At 42.0% G+C, this 27,559-nt stretch overlaps 2 protein-coding genes and 1 long non-coding RNA gene across 4 annotated transcripts; 2 read left to right on the top strand and 1 right to left on the bottom strand.

Annotated features, from left to right (window-relative positions):
• The first annotated feature begins 12,122 nt into the window (after positions 1-12,122).
• Positions 12,123-21,023, top strand: kcnk13b (potassium channel, subfamily K, member 13b). Its single transcript, XM_029140398.3, has 3 exons — positions 12,123-13,247; positions 15,916-16,688; positions 17,767-21,023. The coding sequence occupies exons 1-3, from the start codon at positions 12,911-12,913 to the stop codon at positions 17,920-17,922; spliced, it is 1,266 nt and encodes a 421-aa protein (XP_028996231.1). The 5' UTR covers positions 12,123-12,910; the 3' UTR covers positions 17,923-21,023.
• Positions 17,775-21,524, bottom strand: LOC114849215 (uncharacterized). Of its 2 annotated transcripts, none has more exons than XR_003784585.3 (4): positions 21,443-21,522; positions 21,015-21,102; positions 20,253-20,345; positions 17,775-17,905 (listed from the first exon to the last, which is right to left on the bottom strand). It is a non-coding gene; the product is annotated as an uncharacterized LOC114849215 (long non-coding RNA). The 2 variants fall into 2 exon arrangements; XR_008693933.1 differs by lacking the exon at positions 17,775-17,905 and adding an exon at positions 19,358-19,491 and having other exon boundaries at positions 21,443-21,524.
• On the top strand, positions 21,465-26,590 carry psmc1b (proteasome 26S subunit, ATPase 1b). Its single transcript, XM_029140397.3, has 11 exons — positions 21,465-21,544; positions 22,051-22,104; positions 22,287-22,383; positions 22,524-22,648; positions 22,738-22,923; positions 23,259-23,387; positions 23,614-23,710; positions 24,600-24,789; positions 24,906-25,057; positions 25,469-25,623; positions 26,250-26,590. Exons 1-11 carry the CDS (start codon positions 21,542-21,544, stop codon positions 26,382-26,384), a joined length of 1,323 nt encoding a protein of 440 aa, XP_028996230.1. The 5' UTR covers positions 21,465-21,541; the 3' UTR covers positions 26,385-26,590.
• The last annotated feature ends 969 nt before the right edge of the window (positions 26,591-27,559 follow it).

Below are 27,559 nucleotides of genomic sequence, written 5' to 3'. Positions count from 1 at the left end.
GTCATCAGCCAAATGTTGTGACCTAGCACCACCTTTTGACCATAATGGCACAGGACGGTTGCCATGGTACCCTCCACACGCCCCATCGATGGCTGAATCCTCCTTCAAAGGTCTTGGACGCGGCCCCCCTTCCTCCTGTTACAGTACAAGAGATGCGTCTTTACCTTTGCCCATCCCCACCTTCACCATCCCAGTGCCCGCCACACCTCCAGGCCCAGCGTTGCCAGGGAACAGCGATGCCTTGAAGTTGAGGGGGCGTGCGACTAGACAAGTGGAGGGGTGAATGGAGGCAGCAGAATGAGGGAAGGGGGACGATGAGCCGCTAATAAGTGGAGGCAGTGGAACATTGCGGCAGGGGGAAGTATCTGGGTATCTAATTAGAGTGAGGGGCTAAATTGTCTTTCCTGAGACGCCACCAAACATGGCACAACAGTGCTATAAAGTCATTCGTATTGTATTGGAATGAGTGTTTGACACAGATAACAGTAAGACACTGAGGGCAGACTTAAGTTTGGGGATATCTGACATTTTCAATAGAATTATAATGGGAAAAAATCATATATATCAAGTTTCTGTGTTCCTTTAAGCTCCAGCATAAGAAGTGGGGGAACGTAGATGCCCCTTTACGGCCGCACCTGCCTATGTCACTGCTCTCCTTCCACCGCTTTGATTTCCCTTCTCGCAGTCCTTGTTGGCAGCCAGACGCACCGTGAGCCCAATTATACTCAGACTTTCACTCACACAACAACAAGGATCGATGGCTTTGTTCCAATTTAGTTATTATGTACTGTTGCAGAATTGGTCTTTGTACATATTCATGGAGTGTGGGGGTGTTTACACTCCAGTTAATTAGTTACTTGGTGGGAGCTCGCTACACAAAGGTTTCACAAACCAAGTAAATCCATGAACCAACCAACTGATAAAAGGCAAACTACAAGAACTTCTGGTTTGGTGTTTTTTTATCTCCTACTTGACATTTGATGCTTATTTTGGAAACAACATGGAGCAACTTTGGTAAAGCAAACTCTGTAACTTTAACAATGGATGCCACAAGTCCAGCAGCAGACGGAAAATATACAGTGGAGACATAGAGAAGCATTTAGCAGTTTAAAAGCCAGAAATTAAAAGAGTGGAGACCAAATCAAAGCTTAAAGGCAACCTATAAAACTTCTGTATAGGTTTCAGTGCCTACAAATGACCCACACCACGTTAAAATGTTATCATCGATCCAGTATTGTTGTCCTGTTCCTCTTGGGAGGCCCCAGAGTTTTCCTAGTTTGAACTAGATTTATAAAGTATAGTTTCTTATTTGGTTCAGCCACAGTGCTTATTATCCACTAGATGGTTCAAGCCTTTCATTTATTTAATGATGCATTGCTTAGGGAGACTGCTCCAAATTAATTATTTGAGGTCTCACCCTCCTCCGTGAACTGGACCCTCACTGTGTGAGTAAAGCTTAGAGTTTGATGTACTGTACCTCGCTTTCAATAAACTAATCAATAATCCTTTAACGCTTACGTCTCTGTTCTGAGCAAACTGGGCAGAGATTTGTAATTCCTCCATTTTTCTTCTTTGTGATCAAAGCCACAATAGTAATATAATAATAGAAAACATGCAACACCAGCTCATTTTACAATAGCCCCAGATCTCTGCATCCCTAGGAAGGTTTATTGCAGCATCGTGCTGGTGGCTTTTTACCGAGAAGCTGGATGAGGACGGGACAAGTGTTCATTTACAGCTGTTGCACCAACAGCACAATCACTAAGGCGGGGAGGAGGGGGGTGGGGGTGAATGCTTCCATTCCAGCTGGATGCAGTGGTGATGAAGATGCTTGGTTGGTTAGTTAGCGTGTGTACAGTTAATAACACAGCTTGGCACCGCGTAATTGATTTCTTCACGTTTAATTAGTTGTTTATCATTCAGGAAATGGCTGTTTAGGCAAAGTCCAGCTGCTGCGAGTGCTGTTGTTGGCTAATACATCATTACTAATACAGTGTTTCCAGGCCAAGTCATAGATTCTTGCATCTTAAAAATGCATAGAATTTTTTATTAAAGATTTGTGTGCTATCATTTTTTATGTAGTCTGGCATGCTAACAAGCTGTATAACCTATAGACTGCACATACAGTAAATAATGGCATGTATAGATTATACCACTGTACTACAGCTAAAAGGATGCATTCAGTTCCTGGTAACCGGAATTTCAGCAGTTCTACCCATCAGTTCCAACATTAAACTATGTGCATGGCATTAAAGGGGATCCAATACTCTTTTCGCACACATACTGAAGGAAAAATTAATAGAAACTACAGTAGATAGACAAGGCAGACAAGGGAGCGTCCTGCAGCAGAGTAGGAGAATGATAAAATGAAAAATACACAAAGCTTTGGGGAGGAGGGGAAGTATCTGATCACACAAGTACTCAACAAAGAATAGTCACTGTAAAGTCTGCAGATTTTCCACTGGGGCGAGTGCAGACATTTCGATTGTGTCAGTTTCGCCTCACAAACTAAACATTGTGTCTTTCAGAAGATCCACAGTCATTTTCCAATAAATAAAAACTATTATCAAGGCCAAATGTTAAATCCTTTTATTAAGAACAAACATATCTCCCCTTATATAAACTCAAATACTAACAGAGCCCAAACAATCCAAAGTCAACTATCCAGAAATCTGACATAATATTGGGAGCTTAAAGCGCCAATAAGTACACAGGTGAACAAGATTGCAGTGAGACACCATTAAAATCATTCATTATATCTATAAGAGTGAAATTAACTTTAAAATATCCATGTATTGATTTCTAGGTTTGTGCATAAGGACAAGAAGGAGATCAACCTACAGCCACGCCTCCATTGCTGATCATGTCCTCCATGAACCTCAGCCTTGATGGTTCAAGCCATAGTTCCACAGGCCACGAGTGAATAGATTGAAACCGAACAGACGAAACATACAGAAGCTGACAATATCACACGCTCAGTGTGATGCACCAAATAAAATCTTCATATTCTATATGTGTTTCACGTCTTTGTGATCATGTGCCTATTGAAGAAAATGAAAAGCATCTGTTTTCCACACTATTTAACACCTTTTACTGTGTTTGAGCTTCACCCTGAAACCATGGTGATAGTATTTATTCTTAGGCTGTTAAGTGTTAGACTGCCAGAAGCATAACTGATGCTAAAATGTATTGTTCTTCCATCCACTTTGACAGACAGCTACAAACATCAACCATGTGTCAAAGGTTAAACTAAAAGCGAAACAAGGTCTGTGGGTTATCAACAAATTACATTTCTGTCTTACTGTAGCTAGACAATAACTTGCCAAAGATCAATTAAGAGTTGTTTTTGCCAATTAAGCCCATTTCACAAAGCACTCCCCTTCATATTTCATGCCATCACACAGAAATTACATTTCTTGAAGGCACGAGCTGGCATTGATCCCATATGATGACTTGATTCCCAGCGGGGTGCCATCACTAGATGCCAGTGTGGTGCAACACGGGCTAGGAAAGCTGTTGAGACACATCAAAGAGTCAGCCCCTGGAAATAGCCATGGCAACCAGTCTGCCTCGCTATGACACCGCCACAGAGGGCAAAACAGTGTGTGCGCTCTTTTAGGATGTTTTATGATATGTCTGATTCACTGGGACCGAGGAGCGAGAAGAAAGGGAGAAGGCGGTGCTGCACTACGAATCTTCTGAGCTCTGAGCAGATGATATACTGTATGCATGTTAAAATGCATTATATAATGCATTTATACAAAGTGTGCATTTGTGAATATGTTTTTTTTCCTACCTTTTCTAGCTTTTACACATGCAGATACAACTGAATAGGATCCTTAGAATTTCCTAGGTTATTTAAGCTCAAACAATACACAATAAACACAGATAATGTAGGAAGATCCTTTCAAAAGCGAGAGTCCTTCAAATAGAGGAACATCTGCCTCCGTGTCTGTAAGCATCCACTAAGAACACGTCTTTGAGCAACATACTGCAGCAGTGACCTGTGTGCTCGGCTTTCAAGTCAGATTGAAGCAGCATATTTCGCTGTGTTGGTCAAGATAACGCTTTGGTGTAAGCTAAAAATGTCTTTCCATGTAAACTGACCACATGCACGCAGTCAAAGGTTGCGCCTGTCTTAACATCAGCCATTTAAGCATTTTCTCTTTTCAAGCGTTTGGTTGATGCATTCAAGGACACTTGGGAATCTCACGTTCAGATTAAAAAAAGACTTAAATGCCAAAATCCTTAAAGGGACCAAAAAACTATATTCATGACCATATAACCCTAATATATATGGGAAAACAATGCAACTTGGCTTATGAGCTAATAACTTTGGACGTGACTTTTTGTTTGTTTGTGTTTTATGAGCTTTAAATAGAAAAAAAAACAGCTGGGTTTCTGAAGAGTGAATATTGTGTATGTTGAAGAATAAAATACCAGTATTATTCACTGCATATACTGGGTGGTGGCCGTGCTCTGTACTTCTGAAGGTGAGCTTGTCAATAACACTCCTACACGCTTTTCGCACATCTCACATGTGATGGGCTCTGCGCTGGGAAGGATCTACTCTAAATCCAATTTGGCAACAGGAGCAGTTTTACAGGCCATTTTGGAGAGAATATTGAGAGACATAGAAAGTGCAAGGTGACTTCTTTGAAACATGGTCTTAATAATATCTGACAGAGAGAAATCCAAGGAGCACCTGCTTCATCACTTGCATAAGACAGAAGACAGATTTATAGTCAGTGTAAAAGCAGAACTTGTCTTCATTCATATTCTACTCATTCTCTCTGTCATACAGAGCAACACTAGCCCATAAATGGGATGTTAAGCAAACAGAACTGACCATGTGGAACACAACTCTGAATAAATAAGTTTGATTTGGTGACACACTGGATTCTTATGGGCTAGAATACACACTTACTATATGTAGTAAGTATGCATGTGTGACCTCTGCAGGTAAAGTAACCCCCCCCCCCCTCCCACCACAGAAGTAAAGACTCAGTTTAAGGGCCATGAGACCAAGCTAACTTCGGCCATCGGCTGTCATTGTATCTGCCTTGTTGTTATGGTTGGCAGTGTTAGGACCCCATCTGTGGCTTCTCAGCCAATTTTGCATTTTGAATCCATAACAGAGTTGAGAGCATTCTGATTGGGTACGTTTAGCCAGTCGCTGCGGTTATTATCAAGCCTTTTGTCAGTCGGATGTGGAAATAAACCATCTGGTGAGTGTGTGGTGAAAAACTACTGATCAAACTGTGCAAAGTGATGTTTTTTTTACAGGTCTTATAAGCATACAGTTCATTTTGAAACAGTTTATCTATCAACATACTAAAAGGATCCGTTTCTTCTTCAGAATATCCAAGAAGAAACATTAGACATTACACCACCCGGGGTGATACTGTATGTCATCACCTTCTAGAGTTGGCCTTATGTTTGCCACATAGAATTTAGGGGTTGACCACCAATTTCTTCACAACGTTGATATGTGCCTGTTATGCGTGTCTTCTCAGAAAGACTGATCTCATTAACCAACCCTGGCCACTTTAAGGGGCTGTGAACCCCCCCCCCCCCCCCCCCCAGTCTTGCACAAAAGACACAAAAAGGAAAGAGAACAAGCTGAGAGCATCAAAAGCAACAGAGATAAAGGCCTTCCACAGCCTCACCAACATCTCAGTATGCACATAATCACACAAAGATAATCTCTACGTCAAACACACAAGCGTTTGTACAGACGTGCACAATGCATGTACAATGTATGCTTTTACCACACATACACCAATCTGCCAAAGCGTCTAAGGCAGTTAAGTGGCTCCAAAGTAATCCCAGCTCTGCTGTCGCCTGATACAGCTGCTGTGCATGAGAAACAAAGCCCACAGCTTTAGCACAACACAATAGAGCAGGTAGCAAGAACTGGATCCTTTCTGGAAGAGCAGAAAAGAAAAGGTCAGAACAGAGGAAAATGTAAATCATCACAAGTGACGAAAATATCAAAAGTCAAAGACGTTTTTAAGCACCTGTATCTGCAGCCCATCAACGGGCCAACAACTGTAAAATTTTAATTCAATTGTTTAACTTGATGCATTTTAATGTGAATTCAATCTGTTCTGCAAACCTGGGTAAAATGACACCAATATTGCCTCTGTGTGTGTTAAATGGATTACAGCTCTGTTTCTATGTATCTCTGTGTGACTCTTTAATTTAAACATCTGAGGATTATCAGATTAGTCTGGTCTTGTTCTGCGTTTCCCATGGAAACACCAAAGCAACAATGCATCGGTCCACATCCTGCTGGGACACTGTCCTGAAGCCATCTGAGCTACAGTTCTGAGTGACATAGGATGAAACACATTCAAGAACCGCAAACCAGTCCGGCTGCCACTGAGCAGAACCTCTGGGATGACCATGACTGGAGCGACTGCAAGTCCCCACACACGAGTGTAGCACTCAAATCCACAGACTCCTGATGATGACATATAGATCACAAATAAATAGTTGCACGTTTTATTAAAAGCCTGTGCAGCTTCCTGAAATATGTAGTGGACAAAAAAAATGTCTGAGGCAGCACACTGTATGCTCCTGTGCACTTACTGTTGTTATATATATATATACAGTACTTTATAACCTAGTTTCTTGTTACTATGGTTACCCCGCGTTCACTGGATGGATGCCTCCCTGCAAGAGAGAGAGAGAGAGAGAGACAGAGAGAGAGAGAGAGAGGTAGAGAGAGAGAGTAAGGGGGGGGGGTTCTGTAAATGTATTCTCCAAAACTCAATTGAATCCTGTGATTTAATTGAAATGAAATAGGATTTTCAATTGCTTTGTTGTTGTCAACGCAGAATAAACACACAGACACGCACATAGACACACAAAGACAAAATTATAGCTCACGGAGAAGAAGTAATACAGCAAAACTAGTGCTTTATATTAAAGTGAAGTGAGACAGAAGCAGTGCAGATGTTAAACATTTCCTAGTGGAGTATTAAACAAGAGCATCTGTGATCACATTATTAACAGAAACAAGCCCACTTCACCTACCATGACAGGTTAAAGTCACTATGTTTCACCTAATATGTTGTCTTATGTTTATTGTTATTCATAATGGCCAGATGTAATGTTCACTAATTTGCATCCTACAGATTTCGTTTTTTTGAGTTTTTTTTATCCTCAGATCTCTTTACTGTATATGACAAAATCGCTTTTGCATCTAAGGAAAACGCTTATCCCACTGACATCACCAGGACTTCTGATGATTTCATGCGCAGGGATTCAGGAGGTGTCGAATAAAGCTACAGCCTCCATAGTATCAGCAGCCCGAGGACGTTTGAACTGATCTGCTCTGATGTCAGCTGGAGGTCTTTCAACTAGAAAACAGAGAGAGGCTTTAATATGAGGGAGGAGGAAGGATGTTTTCTGTCAGCCATATGCATTTATTTCCTAAACTCAACCCACAAAAAGCAAGTTGAAACTATATCAGTACATGAAGTCCCTTTAGCTGAGCAATAGTTTTATATGCAGGGCCAGTAGTCATTTGGCACAGTATTATGTTACCATTCAAATTCACAGCCCAATACACTGATGTTTTTGTGCTTTTTAAATAGGGGCTACTGCCCTAAGTCCAATAAGATATTCTCTTGTTTTCTTGGGCACTCCACAGGGAGACCAAAGGTTAGGGTCAGTCAAAGAACACCTACTCTGGAGCTGCTTTCGATTTTCAGATCCAAGGTCTTGCTTGAGGACAATTCAGCACCATGGACACTTGTAGACCCCAAGAGCTTTAATTAAAACATTTGAAATCTGGTATATTTGTTTGCATTTGCTTTGTTTTCACTGCGAAAGATGAGATCAATTATCCAGTGACGTTTCCCATGAACGTCAGAGAGGTGAAGGGTCTCTGCAAACATGACAAAGGCTGCAACACTGTAATGATAGCAAAAAAAACAAAAAAAACAGTTATTCCAATAATATAATAGTATTGTTGACTTAATTTTGCAAATAAATTCAATGTAAGTCCAGTCTGTATTTCTTTCATCTACAATGTTCAATCAATAAATATTGTTAAATGTGACCAACATAGAACTTCATGTTAAAATCATATATATATATATACCACACTATTCTCACCCTCCGCGGGTGGTCTCATCCACTTTCCAAGCTCGGGTCCTCTACCAGAGGCCAGCCTTCTCCAGTTCTTCTCTGAGCCCTTGGTATTTCTCTAGTTTCTCATGTTCCTTTTTCCTGATGTTGCCATCGCTTGGTATTGCCACATCCACCACTACGGCTTTCCTCTGCTCTTTATCCACCACCACAATGTCTGGTTGGTTCGCCATTACCATTCTGTCAGTCTGGATCTGGAAGTCCCACAGGATCTTGGCTCGCTCGTTCTCTACCACCTTGGGAGGTGTTTCCCACTTTGACCTTGGGATTTCCAGTCCATACTCCACGCAGATGTTCCTGTATACTATGCCAGCCACTTGGTTATGGCGTTCCATGTATGCTTTGCCTGCCAGCATCTTACACCCTGCAGTTATGTGCTGAACCGTCTCTGGGGCCTCTTTGCACAGTCTACACCTTGGGTCTTGTCTGGTGTGGTAGATCTGGGCCTCTATGGCTCTGGTGCTCAGGGCCTGCTCCTGTGCGGCCAGGATGAGTGCCTCTGTGCTGTCCTTCAGCCCAGCCCTTTCAAGCCATTGGTAGGATTTGTTGAGATCAGCCACTTCAGTTATGTTCCGGTGGTACATCCCGTGCAAGGGCTTGTCCTCCCATGATGGTCCCTCTTCCAGCATCTCATCCTCTGTTCTCCACTGCCTGAGACATTCACTCAGCACGTCATCTGTCGGGGCCTTATCCTTGATGTACTTATGGATCTTGGATGTTTCATCCTGGATAGTGGCTCTCACGCTCACTAGTCCTCGGCCTCCTTCCTTGCGGCTAGCGTACAGTCTCAGGGTGCTGGATTTGGGGTGGAACCCTCCATGCATGGTGAGGAGCTTTCGTGTCTTAACATCTGTGGTCTGTATCTCTTCCTTTGGCCACCTTATTATTCCCGCAGGGTATCTGATCACTGGCAGAGCGTAGCTGTTTATTGCCCGGGATTTGTTCTTGCCATTGAGCTGGCTTCTTAGGACTTGCCTTACTCGTTGGAGGTATTTGGCTGTTGCCGCATTCCTTGTTGCCTGTTCAAGGTTGCCGTTTGCCTGTGGTATTCCAAGGTACTTGTAATTGTCCTCAATGTCTGCTATTGTTCCTTCTGGGAGTGAGACCCCTTCTGTGTGGATTACCTTGCCTCTCTTTGTCACCATCCTCCCACATTTCTCGAGTCCGAATGACATCCCGATGTCCGAGCTGTAGATCCTGGTGGTGTGGATCAGCGAGTCGATGTCTCGCTCACTCTTGGCGTACAGCTTGATGTCATCCATGTAGAGGAGGTGACTTATGGTGGCCCCGTTCCGGAGTCGGTATCCATAGCCAGTCTTGTTTATTATTTGGCTGAGGGGGTTCAGACCTATGCAGAACAGCAGTGGGGACAGTGCATCTCCTTGGTATATGCCACATTTGATGGATACTTGGGCAAGTGGCTTCCCATTGGCTTCAAGGGTGGTTCTCCACAACCTCATCGAGTTTGCAATGAAGGCCCTTAGAGTTCTGTTGATGTTGTACAGCTCCAAGCATTCAGTGATCCATGTGTGTGGCATTGAGTCATAGGCTTTCTTGTAGTCGATCCAGGCTGTGCACAGGTTGGTGTGTCGCATTCTGCAGTCTTGGGCGACTGTTCTGTCTACCAGGAGTTGGTGTTTGGCTCCTCTGGTATCCTTACCAATGCCCTTCTGTGCTTCGCTCATATATTGACTCATGTGCCCACTTATCTTAGCTGCGATGATGCCTGACATGAGCTTCCATGTTGTGGAGAGACAGGTTATTGGCCGGTAGTTGGATGGGACTGTACCCTTTAAGGGGTCCTTCATTATCAGGATCGTTCGCCCTTCGGTTAGCCATTCAGGGTGAGTCCCATCCCTTAGCAGCTGGTTCATTTGTGCTGCCAGGCGCTCATGGATTGCAGTGAGCTTCTTTAGCCAGTAGGCGTGGATCATGTCAGGGCCAGGTGCTGTCCAGTTTTTCATACCTGAGACTCTATGTTGGATGTCTGCCACTGTGAAAGTCACTGGGTTCTGTTCAGGGAGGTTGCTGTGGTCTTCCCTCAGATCCACCAGCCACTGTGCATCACTGTTGTGTGATGCCTCAGTGTGCATCACTGTTGTGTGATGCCTCCCTTTCCCATATACCCTTCCAGTACTGTTCAGTTTCCAGCCTTGGTGGGTCTGCTCTGTTGTTATTACCCTGCCATTGAGAGTACACTTTCGCAGGTTGTGTTGCGAACAGCCGGTTTATTCGTCTGGCTTCGTTATCTCTGGTGTATCTCTTTAGGCGGCTGGCCAAGGCTTGTAGCCTTTGCTTGGCAGTTTCGAGTGCTTCAGGTATGGTCATCTGGCTGTACCTCTTGGGCATCGGTCTTTTCATTGCACCTCTCTGGGCCTCTGTCATTTGGCTCACTTCCCTCCGAGCTGCCTTGATTTTTGCCTCCAACCTTCGTTTCCATGGTGGGAACCTCCCCTCTGACCTGGCGTCCTGGCTCCCCCTTGCCGTAGCATTTGTGTTGTATCTCGTCAATCTCAAGTTGTGATAGCACTTGCCGTTTGTGGATGTTGGAACACTGAGCTACTAGTTGCTTCGGCGTCAGCCTTGAATGTGGGTTTCTCCGTTCCCATTCACCGCACATTCTTTGCATGTAGCCCCTCTGACTAGGGTTACTTGAGTAGTAGCATTCCAACAGAGCCTTGTTCTCGCATCTCAGCCATTTCTTTCTTGTTCCAGTAGCCCATTTCTCGTCAAGGTGCTCTGGTTCCCCAACACCTGACGCAGACCTTGTTAGACCGGGCGACGTCTGAGCCGGTATCTCATGTGGTTCATTGTCTCTCATGATATGAGGTAGGCGGTAGCTTGAAGGGTCTTGCCCAAGGACCCACACTGGATGCCTATTCGCCCTAACGGGGGATTCGAACCGGGAACCCCCCGCATGCAAGTCCTGTGACTTTACTGATTGAGCTATCCAGCGACTGATTGAGCTATCCAGCGACTGATTGAGCTATCCAGCGATATATATATATATATATATATATATATATATATATATATATATATATATATATATATATATATATATATATATATATATATATATATATATATATATATATATATATATATATATATATATATATAATATATATAACCAATTGCCAGTTAGACATCAATACGCTGCAGTGCAGTATAGATTCCACCAGTATATATATATATATATATATATATATATATATATATATATATATATATATATATATCTATATATATATATATATATATATATATATATATATATATATATATATATATATATATATATATATATACACATATATATATATACACACACACATATATATACACATATATATATATATATATATATGTGTGCACACACACACACGCTATGGATTGTGGATCAAACCACTAACCCTGTGATTGGGAAGTGTTGCCTCCTAAACTAACAGGCCACCACCTAATGTGAAATTTTCTCAGTGTCTGGTACTCATAGGACTTTAGTAATCACTTGTTGATAGCTTTTTAATGGCCACTCCAAAGTCATATCAGCTGATATGAGTAGCGAAACAACACTGCAATCAACAGGACTCTTCAACCAATTGCCAGTTAGACATCAATACGCTGCAGTGCAGTATAGATTCCACCAGTATATAAAATCTGTTAGATGTGCATGCAATAAGGCTGGTGTCGAGTTACACAGCTAGCAGTCTTGCATTTGTGCTTTATGTATTTCATATATTTGTCATTTTAAAATAAGCCCCTAAAACAATCATTTATGGTCATTTTGTCATTTATGAGTGAATTTTTTGTGGTGAACTTGTGTTATGTAGTATTTTTAAGTAGTTTGGCAGCAGCAAACTTTATTTATACTGTAAAAGTGTACCTGTCCCACATTATTGTTAAAATTCTAAGGTGTAGATCTACACAATTTAACAAAGTGTGACCCAGACAAGCTGGCGTTGCGCTGTCCGTGGTCCTGAAACTGCTTGAGCGCGTCGTCCTGTTGTAAATTCACAGTTTTACAGAAATAGCTCCTTTGTTGTCCACGTAATCCTGAATAATTTATTTCGACGCCTCGTTCCTTTATGACATTTACTCACATCGTCCCCGGGTAAGCGTGGCCGGGCGCATGAATCCCTCATCAGCGCTCGGAAAGGTCAAGAGACATTGATCTCGCTTTGCAAACACGCTCTATATTGTCAGAATCAAACCGCCTCAGATCGAACATCTTCAGGCCATTTAGAGGCTCGTTATCAGATTCAATTCCTCTGTGCATCTAAGAGTTGAATTTTTACTATTACATCTACACCTAGAAGACTTTTCGCAACTTTATCATGCGGCGATGAAGTGAAGGAGCTGGGAGTGAACCCGCACGTCGGTGAGCCAACCGCGGCGCGTGAAGCGCGCGCTCCGGGGTGGAGACTCGTGTTTGAGGGGAAGGACTAGAGGCACCGCACGACACCGCATCCACAGGTTGCCGCGCGCAGCTCTCCGCCTCGTCTTAGCACCGAAAAGTAGTGTCGGTGGAGGCGCATTTGGGTCCGCGCTTTGTTTCGGACTTTGTTTGCAAAACGCTCGTGGGGCAAGACAGACTCGTGAGACTAAATCGCCACTTCTTCACATTACGCGGGACTTTTGCGTGAATCACACGCATCTAGCGTTTCTTCTAAAGACTGTGCGTTTAATTGGAGACCACCATGCCACAGGAGCCCCGCCGCGGCCGCACCACGGTGACAACAGCCAAATAATGGCATGCAGGAGCGGCTGCTGCTGCGGCTCCGGACCAATAAACGAGGATAACGCGAGGTTTCTGCTCCTGGCCTTGTTCATCATCATCTACCTCCTGTGTGGAGCCGCCGTCTTCTCCGCGCTGGAGCAGCCGAAAGAGCGAGAGGCGAAGGAGCGCTGGGCGCAGAGGTTCGAGCAATTCAGCCAGAAGTATAACCTCAGTAGGAGAGACCTCAACAACTTCCTCAGGCATTACGAGGAGGCGAACGTGGCGGGGATCCGCGTGGACGCCATCAGACCTCGATGGGACTTCACCGGGGCTTTTTACTTCGTGGGAACTGTTGTATCGACCATTGGTGAGGCGGGTTAAATTCTTTATTTATTCTTGACCGTAATGGGAGGATGGCGTCTTGGTTTAACACATTAAAGCCAATTCTTACTAACTTTTTCTGAGCCAAAATGGAATTTGTTTTTTATGGACAGAACATAAGCAGATCAGCTGAAACAAACGCCATTATGATTGTTGTAGCAGCTGAATTTCCTTTTGACTATAAAGATGGATAGATGAATACGTCGAAGCCATAACAAATCATAGTTACGCATTCATCTAGTTTCTATGTCCACAGGCAAATTTTGTGATTCTCAATTCTGAGAGAGCAAGATTTTGGACCGATAACCTGTTCACCGTGAACAGGGAGCAGGATTCTTTGGAATCGTGGATGTCAGTGTTAATTTGAAGACAGAGAAAAAGAGAAGTGAAAGAAATGTGACACGTTAAGACAGTAAACCAGCTTTTTTTGTACATATGTGTACCTGCATGCAGTTCTTGTTTTCTTTATTCCATATGACGACGATGGTTTGACAAGCCCTCTGAGGAGATGATTGTCTTAAATCATCAGTAGTATTAAAATCAGAGCAATAGTGATGAATGACCAAGACTAATCATGTTATACAAAAGCTTTGCCTTCATTAAGCAGGAATTGGTTTAATTACTGAGAACACAACTCTCTGATGTTTCAACTTAAACAGGATCCTATCTCTGCTCTTACAGAGGCAGATGCATCATCATAAAACCCTTGATGATGTCATCATTGCTGCACCCCCTGTGGAGACACTGTAGGCTGTAAGAACCCACTTGTTGCTCTGAATCCAGCTGCCTGTAGTCCATAATCAGAAAGACTGCCAAATATTAAATGTAGTCTCATCAGCCTGGGGATCAGTCAGCGTCCTTTTATCTTCTTCATTATCTAACATTCTCATCTGTCCCTCTGTTGGTGTATTGCTTTAGGTAAAGCTTTTATCAAAACACAAAGAATTATGTGTGTCAGAGCTTAGACAAATTCAAAAAACGTTTAAAAGACAACAGCACTGTACTTTGTACAGCTGTAAATGCACTGTAGTTTATGCAAGCTACAAACAGACAAGTGGGCTGAACAAGTTAAAATACACTGAGTAAACATTTATTGTTGTTGATAATATAGTATAGGAGATTGTTAATGGTAAATTTGAAACAGCAGCTTGATATTCTTGTGCATTTATATACAACCTAGAGATGCACTAGGAGCTTTTTAAAGGCCTCGGGTCTGCAGGAAGCCCACATGTGTGGCACTTCTAGGGCTTTGATCTGCATGAAACTACTTAATTGCAAGTAATGCAGATAGTGATGAAATAAAGTGATAAGTTTAGAACAAAAACAACAAAAAAGGGGTTCTCTGCAAAACCAATGACTGCACTTCAGATTCAAGTTCTGTTTAACAGTATATGTTGGAGACAATAGGTAAAAGCAAAGAATCTTTAAAGAACTTAGGAAATAGTGGTGGTATTGACATGTCTATTGTACAAACTGGCACAACATGATTACTCAGAAATAATTTTGAAAAGTTGAAGTATTTAAAATTGGTGGTTGTGGCATGATCCTACATGATCATTACTTTATCCAGGGAGTCTATGGTTTCTGTTTAAAAAATACAAAGATGAAAAATCGAATGTACTGAGAACAGAATAAGAACAGATATATATACAGAGATAAACACAATGAGGTAACTGCTAACTGGCTGTAACTACATTTCTAGGAGGCGTAAGGTTGCCTTTCTGACAAAAGTCAGGACTGCTTAGAGCCAAACAGCCCTTTCATTAACACCCACCATTTTCAGCCTGACACAGGTGTCGTACTGACACTGATTCCCTTTCTTTTTTTCATGTATGTTTCATTAAAGCAGTCAAATGGCTCATCAAAGTCACATTTAACTAGACTTACCAAATGGGAAGTAAAGAAAAACAAATCTATAAAATCAAGCCCATTTGGCTTTATCGTCGTGTTTGGAAGAAAAACTCGATGCTCAATTAGCACCTTGAGAACCAATTTGAATGTGGAGGCAATCAAATTCTCCACAAGAGGCCTGCCTCTGACACAGCGGCAATTAGACTACGTCTTTTTATCACTAAGAGAAATTTATGTGTTGTTTTTTTATTCCAGAAAGCCTTCTTTTCTCGTCACAATTCATCTTGTACACCTGTAAGCAAAGCAAACAACAATACACGATGCATGTAGCTGTAATGGCCAAATGACAGAAGAGCAAACAGTGTTAAATGGTGGGTAAAAAGCAGACATCGCTGAGGTTGGATCAGTCAATACTTTGACACGCTTTGAATTCACTTGCTAGTCCACAAGCCCACGAGACAAGACAAGGGCAAAGTCGCACACAAACCCCATCTCAGTTTCACACGGGGTGATATCAGGCAGGATGGAACCTCAAGAAGCTCAAATTGAGACGTGAAGCAGCAGTCGCCAGGGAACTGCGAGGAATATGGAGTCCTACAGTGACGAGCCCACAATTTGGGAGTGATTGTCGCGAAGCACCTCATCTTCTGAAGAGAAGTATATCAGAGGGAAAGAGGGAGAGTGTCACCATTAGCACCTAACACAGAGAAGACATCAGCAATTACTTGTAAATGTTTTTATTAATGATCAGTAGAGAATCTGTTGTAAATTCATTGTTAATACGTAGACCTCCTGTTCCCCAGGCTTTGGGATGACCACCCCTGCCACTATTGGAGGAAAAGTCTTCCTGATGTTCTACGGCCTCCTCGGCTGTGCAGCCACCATTCTCTTCTTCAACCTCTTCCTGGAGCGCGTCATCACCATCATCGCCGTCGTCCTCAAGTCTTGCCACGAGCGTCGCCACAGCAAAATCGAGCTGCCGCAAAATGGCCGCGGGGCCTCCGAGGGGACCCGAGCAGGCGGCGGAGGCAGAGGCGAGGACCTCGCCGGCTGGAAACCTTCGGTCTACTGCGTGATGCTTATTCTCGGAGCCGCCGCCATCTTGGTGTCCTGCTGCGCCTCGCTTATGTACTCCGCAGCCGAGGGCTGGGGCTACTTGGACTCGCTCTACTTCTGCTTTGTGGCGTTCAGCACCATCGGATTCGGGGACATGGTGAGCAGCCAAAGGGCCGTCTACGAGGGCCACGCCACCGTCGCCTACCGGCTGGGCAACTTCTTCTTCATCCTCACTGGCGTCTGCTGCATCTACTCCCTCTTCAATGTCATCTCCATCGTCATCAAACAAGTCCTCAACTGGCTGCTGAGGCGCTTGGAGGCCCCGTGTCGCTGCTGCTTCCCCAGGAGAGGCCACCATCCACACAGACACCCACGGCGGAACGTGGTGGCCCCCGGACACCTACGAGCCCGCAGAGACCCCTCAATTGAGACGGACGCTATTAATGAGAGCGAGACGGACACAGGGCGCAGGATGTCTGGGGAGATGATCTCCATGAGGGATTTCTTGGCGGCCAACAAGGTGAGAGCTGTAGTGTGGCAGTGACATCTAATGTAGTGTAATCCCATGTTATTAATCTTGGACATGGAAACAATCATAATCATCTGTCAGCACAAAAGCCTCACGGTTAAGTTTGATTCAGCCATACCTTCATCAGTTTGTTTATCATTACACATTTCAAGCATCATTGAAATTCTGGCTCAGTCTAAATTATCGGGCCGGTCCGTGTTTGAACATTCTTTCTAAAAGCACACCTGTACAGTTTGAAAAATAGACTTGTACAGTTTGAACCTTTTGAAGCGAGTAAGAGGGTGAGAACAAACAGAAGCGTGAAGGGAAACAGATGGAGAACGGAGATTTCCCAGACTGCTACAAGTTAAAACGCTGCTGCACAAGGTAACATGCTGACCTTTGCATTTTCCATCAGGGGTCTCTGAATGCTGATAATCTGTAGCTGCAACTTCATTTCAACGTGGACTTTTAACTTGCTAAACCCACAGGCTCACACTGGTGCTAGACTGTGTGGGTCTTGTTTGTAGGCTGCAGCAGTCCTTCTAAAATGCTGTGGTGGAAGACTTCATATACTGAGTCGCTGATATGCAAGGTCAGCTGTCCGTGCACTGAATCAGAGGTCAGCAGTTCAGGTTCATCCTCACACAAATACATTTACCAGTCAACCAGTAGCACTAAAGGTGACACTGGCAAATCTAACCTGAAAGTATTGGAGAAGTTAAGAGTTTGGCTTTATGATGGAAAGATGGTCAGTATGGATAAAATACACACAACTATCTTTACAATAGCTCCAACTCAACAGACTTCATACAAATGAATATGTCAAACAGCACCAATTATGTGAGATCTCACACTTTACTTGTACTGTAATATGAAAAATGAATGACTGTTGCTGTTTCCTTTCAGTCACACATCTTTCGCATTTGTTCTCACCATCTGCTGGTTTTGTATAACACCTGTGAAATCAGATGTACCTGCCGTCAAGGCACAGTCTCTTGACTTGTGTTTCCAGCCTTCACGGGAACTTGCTCCAAACACAGACAGCTAATTTCTCCCTCTCTGCTGGCTTCTCTATTCCTCTCCTCAGGTGAATCTGGCCATTATGCAGAAGCAGCTATCGGAGATGGCCATCGGGCACCCGCGGCAGCCCAGCTCCAGTTCACATCAGAACGGATTCTCGGGAGGCGTGGGCGCCCTTGGCATCATGAATAACCGGCTGGCAGAGACTAGCGTAGACAGATAGGGGAAATCGGGGAAAGCACAAAAAACACTCGGTGGATGTAGCACTGAGGACCAACTGACAGTAAGAAACAAAGACCTGGGTGGTGTATGAGACTGAGTTTATGACATCCAATATATCCTCTCTGTCAACAACCTAGAATCAAACCATCTCGGAACACTTTCTTGACAAGAACATGACATGACACGCTACATGAACGATGCACGATAGTTCACGGAGTCTCGCATCTGGACCAGGCTCAGAGTGCTGGAATGCCCATACCCCCCAACCTCTTCGCTGATAAGGAATTCAGTTTCCATGGTGATAAAAATAAAGCCTGCCTGGAGCCCTTGTGTCTATGCTCTAAAGACCTAATGCACTAAATCGCTACTTTACACCTAACCACAACTCGTGTGCAGCACTTGATAGTTACTTCTCTAAACGCATCATACTACTGTATATCTGTACATAATCAACAGCATTAATGAGACAAATACTGGGTTTGTCTCGAACACTGGTTATTACATAAAATCCAGTGTCAAAAACAAGCCCAGCTTGTGGGTAATGTTTTTCTTTGATGCACATAATTTCACTATTAGACGATCAATAACACTCCTATTCATATTATCCGTGACTCAGACAAATGTTTCCCTGCCGTATTATATCCAACTGAATGGCCTCTAGCTTTAGCTCTGCTTTCATTCACCATCAGAACAAACAGAAGACAAAACCCCCAACAGAACCTTATTACAAACTGAGTAGACCTATGCTGAATTGAATGGATAGTATGAGAGTGAGATGAAACCTATTTATTTGAGACTGCTGTTTACTTTGGAGTTTGCACATGACCTGATTCAAGATATTTTTACACCCTAATGTTGTTGGCCTGTAGGTGGTGGGTATTGATATGAATGAAGTAAAGCATCCCCAAGGCTCATTATTGAGTTGCAGTGAATTAATGTTTAGCTGTATTCTGACTGTGTGATTGCTAATAACAGGTCTGTGGAGTGAGACCCATGTGAAAGTGAGAACAGCTCATGGACACTGTATTAATATGCCTAACGTAGGAAGATTTAAAAGGAATCATGAATTGCTTCAAAGTATTTAAGATGAGTCTGAAATTCTATTATGAGAATCCTCCAGGTGCACCTTAGGCTTTAGTGTTTTACTGATTAAAAACTACACTTAGACAACTGCAAAAAAACATGCTATGATATTTTTCTACGAGGTCACTGTGGCATTTTAGGCAGTTTTCCAATGGTTTTATGAATACTATATCCGAGAGGCATCTGCTGCAAAATATTTTTCAAATAACAGCATAAACTGAGAAGTAGGAGGTGTGATCCAGATGGCATGTGGAATCAAAGAAATACTCTATATGCAAAGTAAAAAATACATTTGTATGAAAAGGAAGATGGTTCACCCTTCTGTAACTCATTCCCAGAATTAGTGATTCTCCAGCCATAGCCTAGCAACAGCTACTAGGCACAACAGACCAACTCAGCCTTGGATATTTTAACATGAAGCAATGTGCACATGATATAATTACAGCAAAACTTTCCACGGTTTTTGGAGATTTTGACTTCGTGTAGCCTTTCCAAAACAAACAAACAAAACACACAAAGACACACACACACACACACACACACACACACACACACACACACACACACACACACACACACACACACACGTCTTATTTAACTGTCTTCTAAAGAAATAGACAATCACAATTCATTATGTCAATCACAAACAATTAAGGGCAAATAATGACTTGGGACTGTTAAATCCACCATTATAGTTTTAAACTGCAAATGTCAGGTGCAAGAGGAGAATGTCAACAATAACAGAAAAAGGGTCAGCACATGGAACAGTCAGTTAAGTCAGGTTTCATTTATCAGTTTTAAACTAAATGTTGTATTTATTGTTACACTCTTCCAAGTTTAAGACATGTAAGGTCCTGAGACAATTTAAGTTCCATTTCCAATTTACTGATAATAAAAATGAGAATAACAGCTGGAATTGAATCAATATCAGTAGATATTCAGAGAAGGAAAAACACTACACACAGAACCCAAAAGCAGGTTCTATTTACTATGGAGACATTTCACTCCCTTAGAAACAATAACGTGACACACTATTCTGAAAGATGTTGCTCATAGATTGCATATATTCATGAACATGCATGCTGCACACAAATACTGAAGCACGTCAACAAAATTGGCTAGTGGTGAATCAAAAAATATCTCATAGAAACTGTGCCTACACAGATAAAAATAATAACTTGGAACAAATGCCTGTGTGTTTCTGAGGGGTGCTTGTATGGCTTTATAACGAGTGTGTGTGCTGCTTACCTGACTTGGACAGACACAGACAAAGGCCTTTTGTTGAAGGGCTTTTTTTCAAGGCGTGGCAACACTCTGAGTTCCTGACCTGACAGTTACATCCTGTGTTGGAGAGTATTTGAAACACACAGTGATGTCATTGAGAATTTCTTTGCGTGATTGATTCTATTATACTACATAGGTGACTATCGATACTCCATCATTTGCGTTTCAGCTGGACTTATTATTTTGCTGGGGGAAGAAGAGATGATGTTTATGCAACCTTTTGAGAGAGTGAGACTAAGTTGTGTACATACTTTGGACATATACTGACATCTTCCATCAAAGAGATAAGCTGTGGCAGACTTGCACAAACAGCTATAATGCCTTAATAAAGCTGTTAGAATAGAAGTAATGCAGTGACATTGTCGTGTCCATAATTATTGATTTATTGTTAATATAAAAATAAAGAGTAAATGTCAACCATGCCAATTAAATAATCTCTGTGAAAACAATTACTGTGAGAAACTGGGCAAGTCGTGCTATAATTTCTTTTCTCTGATGTGTTTTGTTAAAGTTAACCTTTTCTGGTTGCCGTTAATCACAATTCTTATTGTTTGTGACGCACAATAAAGTCACTTTTTGTGTTGTTTAAGTGTGAATGACACTACGATGTGCAATAATGTGCAAAGAACAATAACAATGGCATTGCATGCAATGTTCATTCAGTGTTTAATAGTTCAACAGAAAGTTGGCACCACATGCAAGGTGAATAAATAAAGTTGTTCTTACTCTACTGCATCCACAGTTTGTAGAGATGTACAGCGCCTGAGAACTGCATGACTTGTGTCAGTGCTGCATCTTGGACACTGTGTTGGTACTGGTAGTCGAAACATCAAAATTTCGGTCGTTCTCGTAAGTGAAACAACGTTGCGTAATTTATAATATTTTAATTGCTTTTTGAACGTAGCAGTGAAATAAACATGGCGGTCGAAGAAACTAATAATATCCTAGCTAAATAAAACAACTAGCTAATTTACTTATGTACTTAGCTTATTCGCTTATTAAATTGGCGTAAAATTACGTCAGCTATAGCAGAAAAGTTAATTAGTCAATAAAATGTGCATGCATTTTTAATTAAAATGAAGCAAAAAATAATAATATTGAAAACTGCAACTCAAACAGAATGTATGGAAATAATATATTATTAAAAACGTCACCATTAGTTTTCACCATTGGGTGTCATTTCGTTTCGCTTGGCTTTTTGGTCCTACGGTGTCGCCATACCATCTGACGTCACTCTAAAGCGACAAGTAACAATGGTAAGTGAGCAAGCAAATTTCTCATCGGCTCGTATATTTGTTATAATAAAACATATTATTCTTGGTTTAAACATCGCTCACAGTGTTTGTACTTAGTACATGTGTACTGTTGTAAATTTGCATCTTACTTGTGAATTAACAGCGCAGTTTAAACTAAGTAATAGCCTACTAGCTGAAGCCTAGCTATGTTAGCGCTTTTCCTTGGTTGCAGCCGTCGTTATTCTACGTTGGCCCTGAACACCAAGGATCTGTTTGGTTCGTAATGTTTCTCCTAAGGTGACATTAGTAACGCTGTTAAAATTGATCTCCCTGTTAATGTGAGATAAGTCATTTTTGGTAACATCAAGATATGCAATCAGGTACCGGCGCTCTGAGCTAACAATAATGTAAGAAGCTCAGCTAACAAGCAATTCTGGCATATGGAATATCACGGTAAAAATTACACAAACTAGCATGTACAACTCCTCAACTTATGAATCTTATGAACATAATTCTCATTTGTCCAGGGTCAAAGCCAGAGTGGTGGACACGGTCCAGGGGGAGGCAAGAAGGATGACAAGGTAAGAATGACACAGCTACTAGCTAGTCTGGTTTATATGTACCTGCCTCGAAATAACTAACAAACAAAATCTGGTAATAGTAGCAGTCATAACCTTACCTACAAAAACTGGCGTAGCACAGGCAAAACCTGAATGCAAAACATATGCATCCTGTTTTTTCTAAATATTACATTTTAATTAAGGATAAGAAGAAGAAGTATGAGCCTCCTATTCCCACCAGAGTTGGGAAGAAAAAGAAGAAGACCAAGGGACCAGATGCTGCCAGTAAACTGCCATTGGGTAAGATTGTTGCCAGTTTTTGCAGTTTTAAAGTGCATATTTCTCATGTGCATATGACAACATCTTATATTTAACGGTTGTTGTGAAAATAACGTTATAAGAATTTGCATATAAAGTTCGCCAATGTTACCTGTTTTTAGTGACCCCTCACACTCAATGCCGCTTGAAGCTGCTGAAGCAGGAGCGAATCAAAGATTACCTACTGATGGAGGAAGAGTTCATCAGGAACCAGGAACAGATGAAACCGTTAGAAGAAAAACAAGAGGTTGGTGCTTGTAATCTAAGTCCATCAAGTCCTTTGTGTTATTTAAATAATAAATATTACAAATATTTGACTTTTTGCTTTACTAACAGGAGGAGAGGTCAAAGGTTGATGATCTCAGGGGAACCCCTATGTCTGTGGGAACTCTGGAGGAAATTATTGATGATAATCATGCCATTGTTTCCACCTCAGTGGGATCAGAGCACTATGTCAGCATCCTGTCCTTTGTGGACAAGGATCTGCTGGAGCCAGGGTGTTCTGTTTTGCTCAACCATAAGGTACTCTTCAGCTTTAGGTTTACTCATTTTACATCAATAAAGTCTCTAGATTTTGTTTGTCATTTATGCATAAACAGAGAATCCTGGCATATATAAATTCTTGTGCAGAGTAAATGATTACATAAGAAAATAAACAAACTGGATAATACCTACAGCTGTGGCACAACACATTTACAGCTGTGGGAGGAAACGCTCCCCCATTGTGACAACCATCATTACTTGAATGCTAAAAGTATAGGTGTTTGACTTTAACTGTAACCTTCTAGCTTTAACTTTAGTTGTTCTATACACTGCTCTTCTGTAAATATTCTGATGGGTTTTGTGTATCATTGTAGGTTCATGCTGTGATTGGTGTACTGATGGATGACACAGATCCCTTGGTGACAGTAATGAAGGTGGAGAAAGCTCCACAAGAAACATACGCTGACATTGGTGGACTGGACAATCAGATCCAGGAGATCAAGGTAGATCATTAACCCACTTTATCCTATCTTGTAAAAAGCAGTCCATACAAAAGACATTGGATTTAAAGAAATATTTTACTAATAGATTGTTAGAAATTCCACAGTGGACAAAAATCCTAGGGTCAACAACTAAAGAGAAACCACATTTGAAATCTCAATGCATATGTGAGTCTGGGATTTTACCATAGAGACTGACTATGTAGTTTTATCCTTTATTTTTAAACAGGAGTCAGTGGAGCTGCCTCTCACACATCCTGAGTATTATGAAGAGATGGGTATTAAGCCACCTAAAGGCGTCATCTTATATGGACCACCTGGCACAGGTAGGCATGAATGAATTGTGTTACCAATAGTGGTTTCTAGACTCTTGGAAGTACAAGCAGACAACACATTTCACAGGCAGCCTACAGTAAAGTGCACATTGCTTGATCTTTTTTTGATTTGTTAATAAGGTTAGTATTAAGCAAAAGCAGTTGGCAACAATAAATTCTACTGAAAAGTATGTGTGAATGTCACATTAGAGTAAGTGAATGAAGATGGCATTTTATATCCAGTATCAGTGTTGAATGCTTTAATTTACAAATGAAAAGATTTTCAGCTAAGAAAATCACAGCCTTAAAAAAATCATGAATTATGCAAAAGGTCAATTTCTACCAAATGGAAAAAAAAAGAATTTAAATGTGAACAAAATGTCCTGGGAAACTGGTAAGTCTGCACTTCACTTTCAAAGTCACAGGAAAAAACATTGTGTTCTAGCTTGTTGCCAAACTCTTTGACTGAAAGCGTTCAAACATCTCCAAATGGATATATCGCAAATGGATAAAAAAGCGTGTAGGTGTTGCTGTTCTGCCCTACTAACATTAACACTATTCAGACAAGTGGAATGGAAAACCAGCAGCACACAAGGTCTGAGCAGGTTGATGCTAGAAGCTAGGAAACTTCTACTTGTTCCCTTGAGTTATGTTTTTACAGTGATGTGGATATTATTAAATTAATTTAATAGCTGTGAATATGGTTTATATTTTAGACTCTGTAAAGTTGCCATTCTTTTGCATTTGTCATCTTTGCACAGACTGGCATGCTCTCAAGTAGCCTCATATCACAAAGCAATAGACTATTGAATTGTGACTTATGTTTCCCTTTTTAAAGGACTGTAGGTTAATACTTTGTGTATTTACTAAATCATGAAAATTTGCACGTGCTGTGTTCCAGGCAAGACGCTGCTCGCTAAGGCTGTGGCAAATCAGACATCAGCTACGTTCCTGCGTGTGGTGGGATCAGAGCTTATCCAGAAATACCTGGGAGATGGACCCAAGCTGGTGCGAGAGCTCTTCAGGGTGGCAGAGGAACACGCACCCTCCATTGTCTTTATCGATGAGATTGATGCAATTGGCACTAAAAGGTACAGAGGATTATTATTTTAGAAAGCACTTGATAATGTCAACAAATTTAAAGGAGTCTTAAAAATTATATATAACTGTCTGGAATCCATACCTTCTTCGTCTTTGTCCTGTGTAGATATGACTCCAACTCTGGAGGCGAGAGAGAAATCCAGAGGACCATGCTTGAGCTTCTCAACCAGCTGGACGGCTTTGACTCAAGGGGAGATGTGAAAGTTATTATGGCTACCAACAGGATAGAAACTCTGGATCCAGCCCTCATCAGACCTGGTCAGTAGGAGTCTGATTGGCTGTCTCTTGACCTGCCTCTGTCACTGCCTGTCTGTTTACAGTGTTCTGGGAATTTGTGAAGTAGCTGAGTCATGGCAGAAAGAATGTCTTTGGCACATGCACTTTAAAGCACAGATTTACGCTTGAGCATCTTTCTACTTAAAACTCTTGATGGAGAAAATGAAAATGCATTATTCATGTTTCAGTTATTAATTTACATGTGGACTGAGGACTGATCAGATCTGAATTTAAAATGTTTTTAACAGTGAACTATGGGGGGAAAAAAACCCTCAGGGTAACAGTGTATGGGCATAGTCGTTGGACAGAGGAGCAGATGAAATGATAAACTGGTTGAACTTAAAGAAGCTCTTTACCACTGCAGTTTGTGACCTTCTTTTTTTCTCCCTTCAGGGCGAATCGACCGTAAGATTGAGTTTCCTCTGCCAGACGAGAAAACCAAAAGGAGGATCTTCCAAATCCACACCAGCCGCATGACATTAGCAGATGACGTCACCCTCGACGACCTCATCCTGGCGAAGGACGACCTATCGGGAGCAGACATCAAAGTAAGAATTTGGACTGGCGATTCTGAAAAACCTGCATCTTTTCTTACTGGTCTCATTGACTAGATTCCACTATGTAGCATTCAAAGTGTTCTTTGGACCAGAGAGGTACAAAAAAAAATAATGTGCTGGGCAAAAAATGCCTGCGATTACCCATGATCATTTATTGATGTGTTGGCAGCAAAGTGTTTCACACTGAATTAGCAGAAAGAAAGAAAACAAGATAAAGCGTTTCAGAGTTTAACCATCACAACTCATCTGTTAACAATTTTCCTGTCAATATCTATCTTACTGTGCAAGGTTCTGAGGTGTTGACTATATGAGCTCTTCATGCCTAACACTCTGCTCTGCTGCCCTCATGTGGATTATTACACACTGACACATGGAGCATGTTTTCAGCATACATGAAGATGACATATCATCATAACTAATTCAATATTTATATTGTTAAAAGAACACTAAGAAATAAAACTCAGTCTATAGAATATTGTGTGCATATGGTACAAGTTCACCCTGTAGAAACTAAGGTCACTCATGAGAATATAAATATAATATGTACATAATATATTTTTTATCACAAAGACATTTAAATTAAGTTTGACATTTCTTCCCTTCCCTGTGTCCTTCAGGCCATCTGCACAGAAGCAGGCCTCATGGCTCTGCGTGAGCGCCGTATGAAAGTCACCAATGAAGACTTCAAGAAGTCCAAGGAGAATGTCCTGTACAAGAAGCAGGAGGGCACACCCGAGGGGCTTTACCTCTAACCTTCAAGCGTTGACCTTTCCCCTCCTCCCACCCCCCAACTCCGATCTGTCGCCGTGTGAAAGAGAGGAGGCGGCGCTGCTGTGGCTGTCGTCCGCCTCCCCAGAGAGAGTTTTGATATATTTTGTGCATGTCATATCTGGCTTATCCCACTCTCCTGTTACTGTTGTGTTAAGATAATAAATAAACACCAAAATATCTGCCCATAGTGTGTTAATCAGCAGTTTGCATTTTTAACAGGAGCTTTTTGGCTCACAGTAACTTCTAGAATATGTTCGTAGGGAAGCAGCATCTGTTCATGTGGTAATATCTTCAGATAATTAATCACATGAATTATTCACTTAGTTTAGTCTCTGTTGTTGCCCTTGGTGTCACAAACATATTCACCGACTCGTGTCTGCTTTCTTAGTGTCCCCTCTGCATACATGATGCACCTGTTATTGACAAAGCCTTGAAGGAGTTTCCTGTCCTGGCGTTTAGAATAAACACGATTCACTAATTGCGGCGATGTTCAATGTGACTCTCGCACAGATGTTAGGAGTAACAAAATGAGATGAAACATCCTGACTGTAGCATTTTACTTGGACACTGCCTCGAGCAGCTGCATAATGTCAATGCACTAATGCCTCTCTCTGAAGTGTTTAAAGGGGACTGCCTAAGCAGTGGAGAGAGGTTAAAGTGAGCTTCTGCACATATCTGTGGTGAGGAAATGAGATTTTGCAGCCTTCTGTTCAAATCAGCCTGTGGGTTATTAGCGCGTGGTTAAGTAAATCCAGCTAAGCTGCCCTTGCTGCAGTATGACATGTGGAGAACCGCGGCGTTGATTTAATTCCTCTTGATGTGGAGCCATGTGTAACTGGGTGCTCAGCAGAAAGTTGCCCCATGCAGCAAGCGCCGAGACACTTTACGGGGCCGTCGTTGGGGCTTGAATGAGCGAATGTTGCCGCCCCCCCCCCCAGAAACACTCTTAATTATTAAATCAGTCACGCGTTACAACTGCAGCTCGTACAGTGCAGCGCACAAAACAACAACAACAACACTAAATCAAGCGTGGCGTGCTGTGCCAGGAGGGCTGCGAGGAGAGGGCCGCGTGTCCTAACAAGGCGATTTCCCTGTCAGCTTCAGGAAAACTGGGATCTGGATCTGCTAACGGTGATGGGGGGATGATACACCATGA

This window comes from Betta splendens, chromosome 24, assembly GCF_900634795.4.
Source record: "Betta splendens chromosome 24, fBetSpl5.4, whole genome shotgun sequence".
NCBI lineage: Eukaryota > Metazoa > Chordata > Actinopteri > Anabantiformes > Osphronemidae > Betta > Betta splendens.
This window is presented reverse-complemented; position numbering and strand designations above follow the sequence as displayed.

Bases quoted from the DNA above. Each gene is read 5' to 3' on its own strand.
- kcnk13b (XM_029140398.3), top strand. From the start codon at position 12,911: ATGGCATGCAGGAGCGGCTGCTGCTGCGGCTCCGGACCAATAAACGAG. The intron at 13,248-15,915 runs GTGAGGCGGGTT...CCTGTTCCCCAG, and splicing joins AACTGTTGTATCGACCATTG to GCTTTGGGATGACCACCCCT. The intron at 16,689-17,766 runs GTGAGAGCTGTA...TCCTCTCCTCAG, and splicing joins ATTTCTTGGCGGCCAACAAG to GTGAATCTGGCCATTATGCA.
- psmc1b (XM_029140397.3), top strand. The intron at 22,384-22,523 runs GTAAGATTGTTG...ACCTGTTTTTAG, and splicing joins TGCCAGTAAACTGCCATTGG to TGACCCCTCACACTCAATGC. The intron at 25,624-26,249 runs GTAAGAATTTGG...TGTGTCCTTCAG, and splicing joins TATCGGGAGCAGACATCAAA to GCCATCTGCACAGAAGCAGG.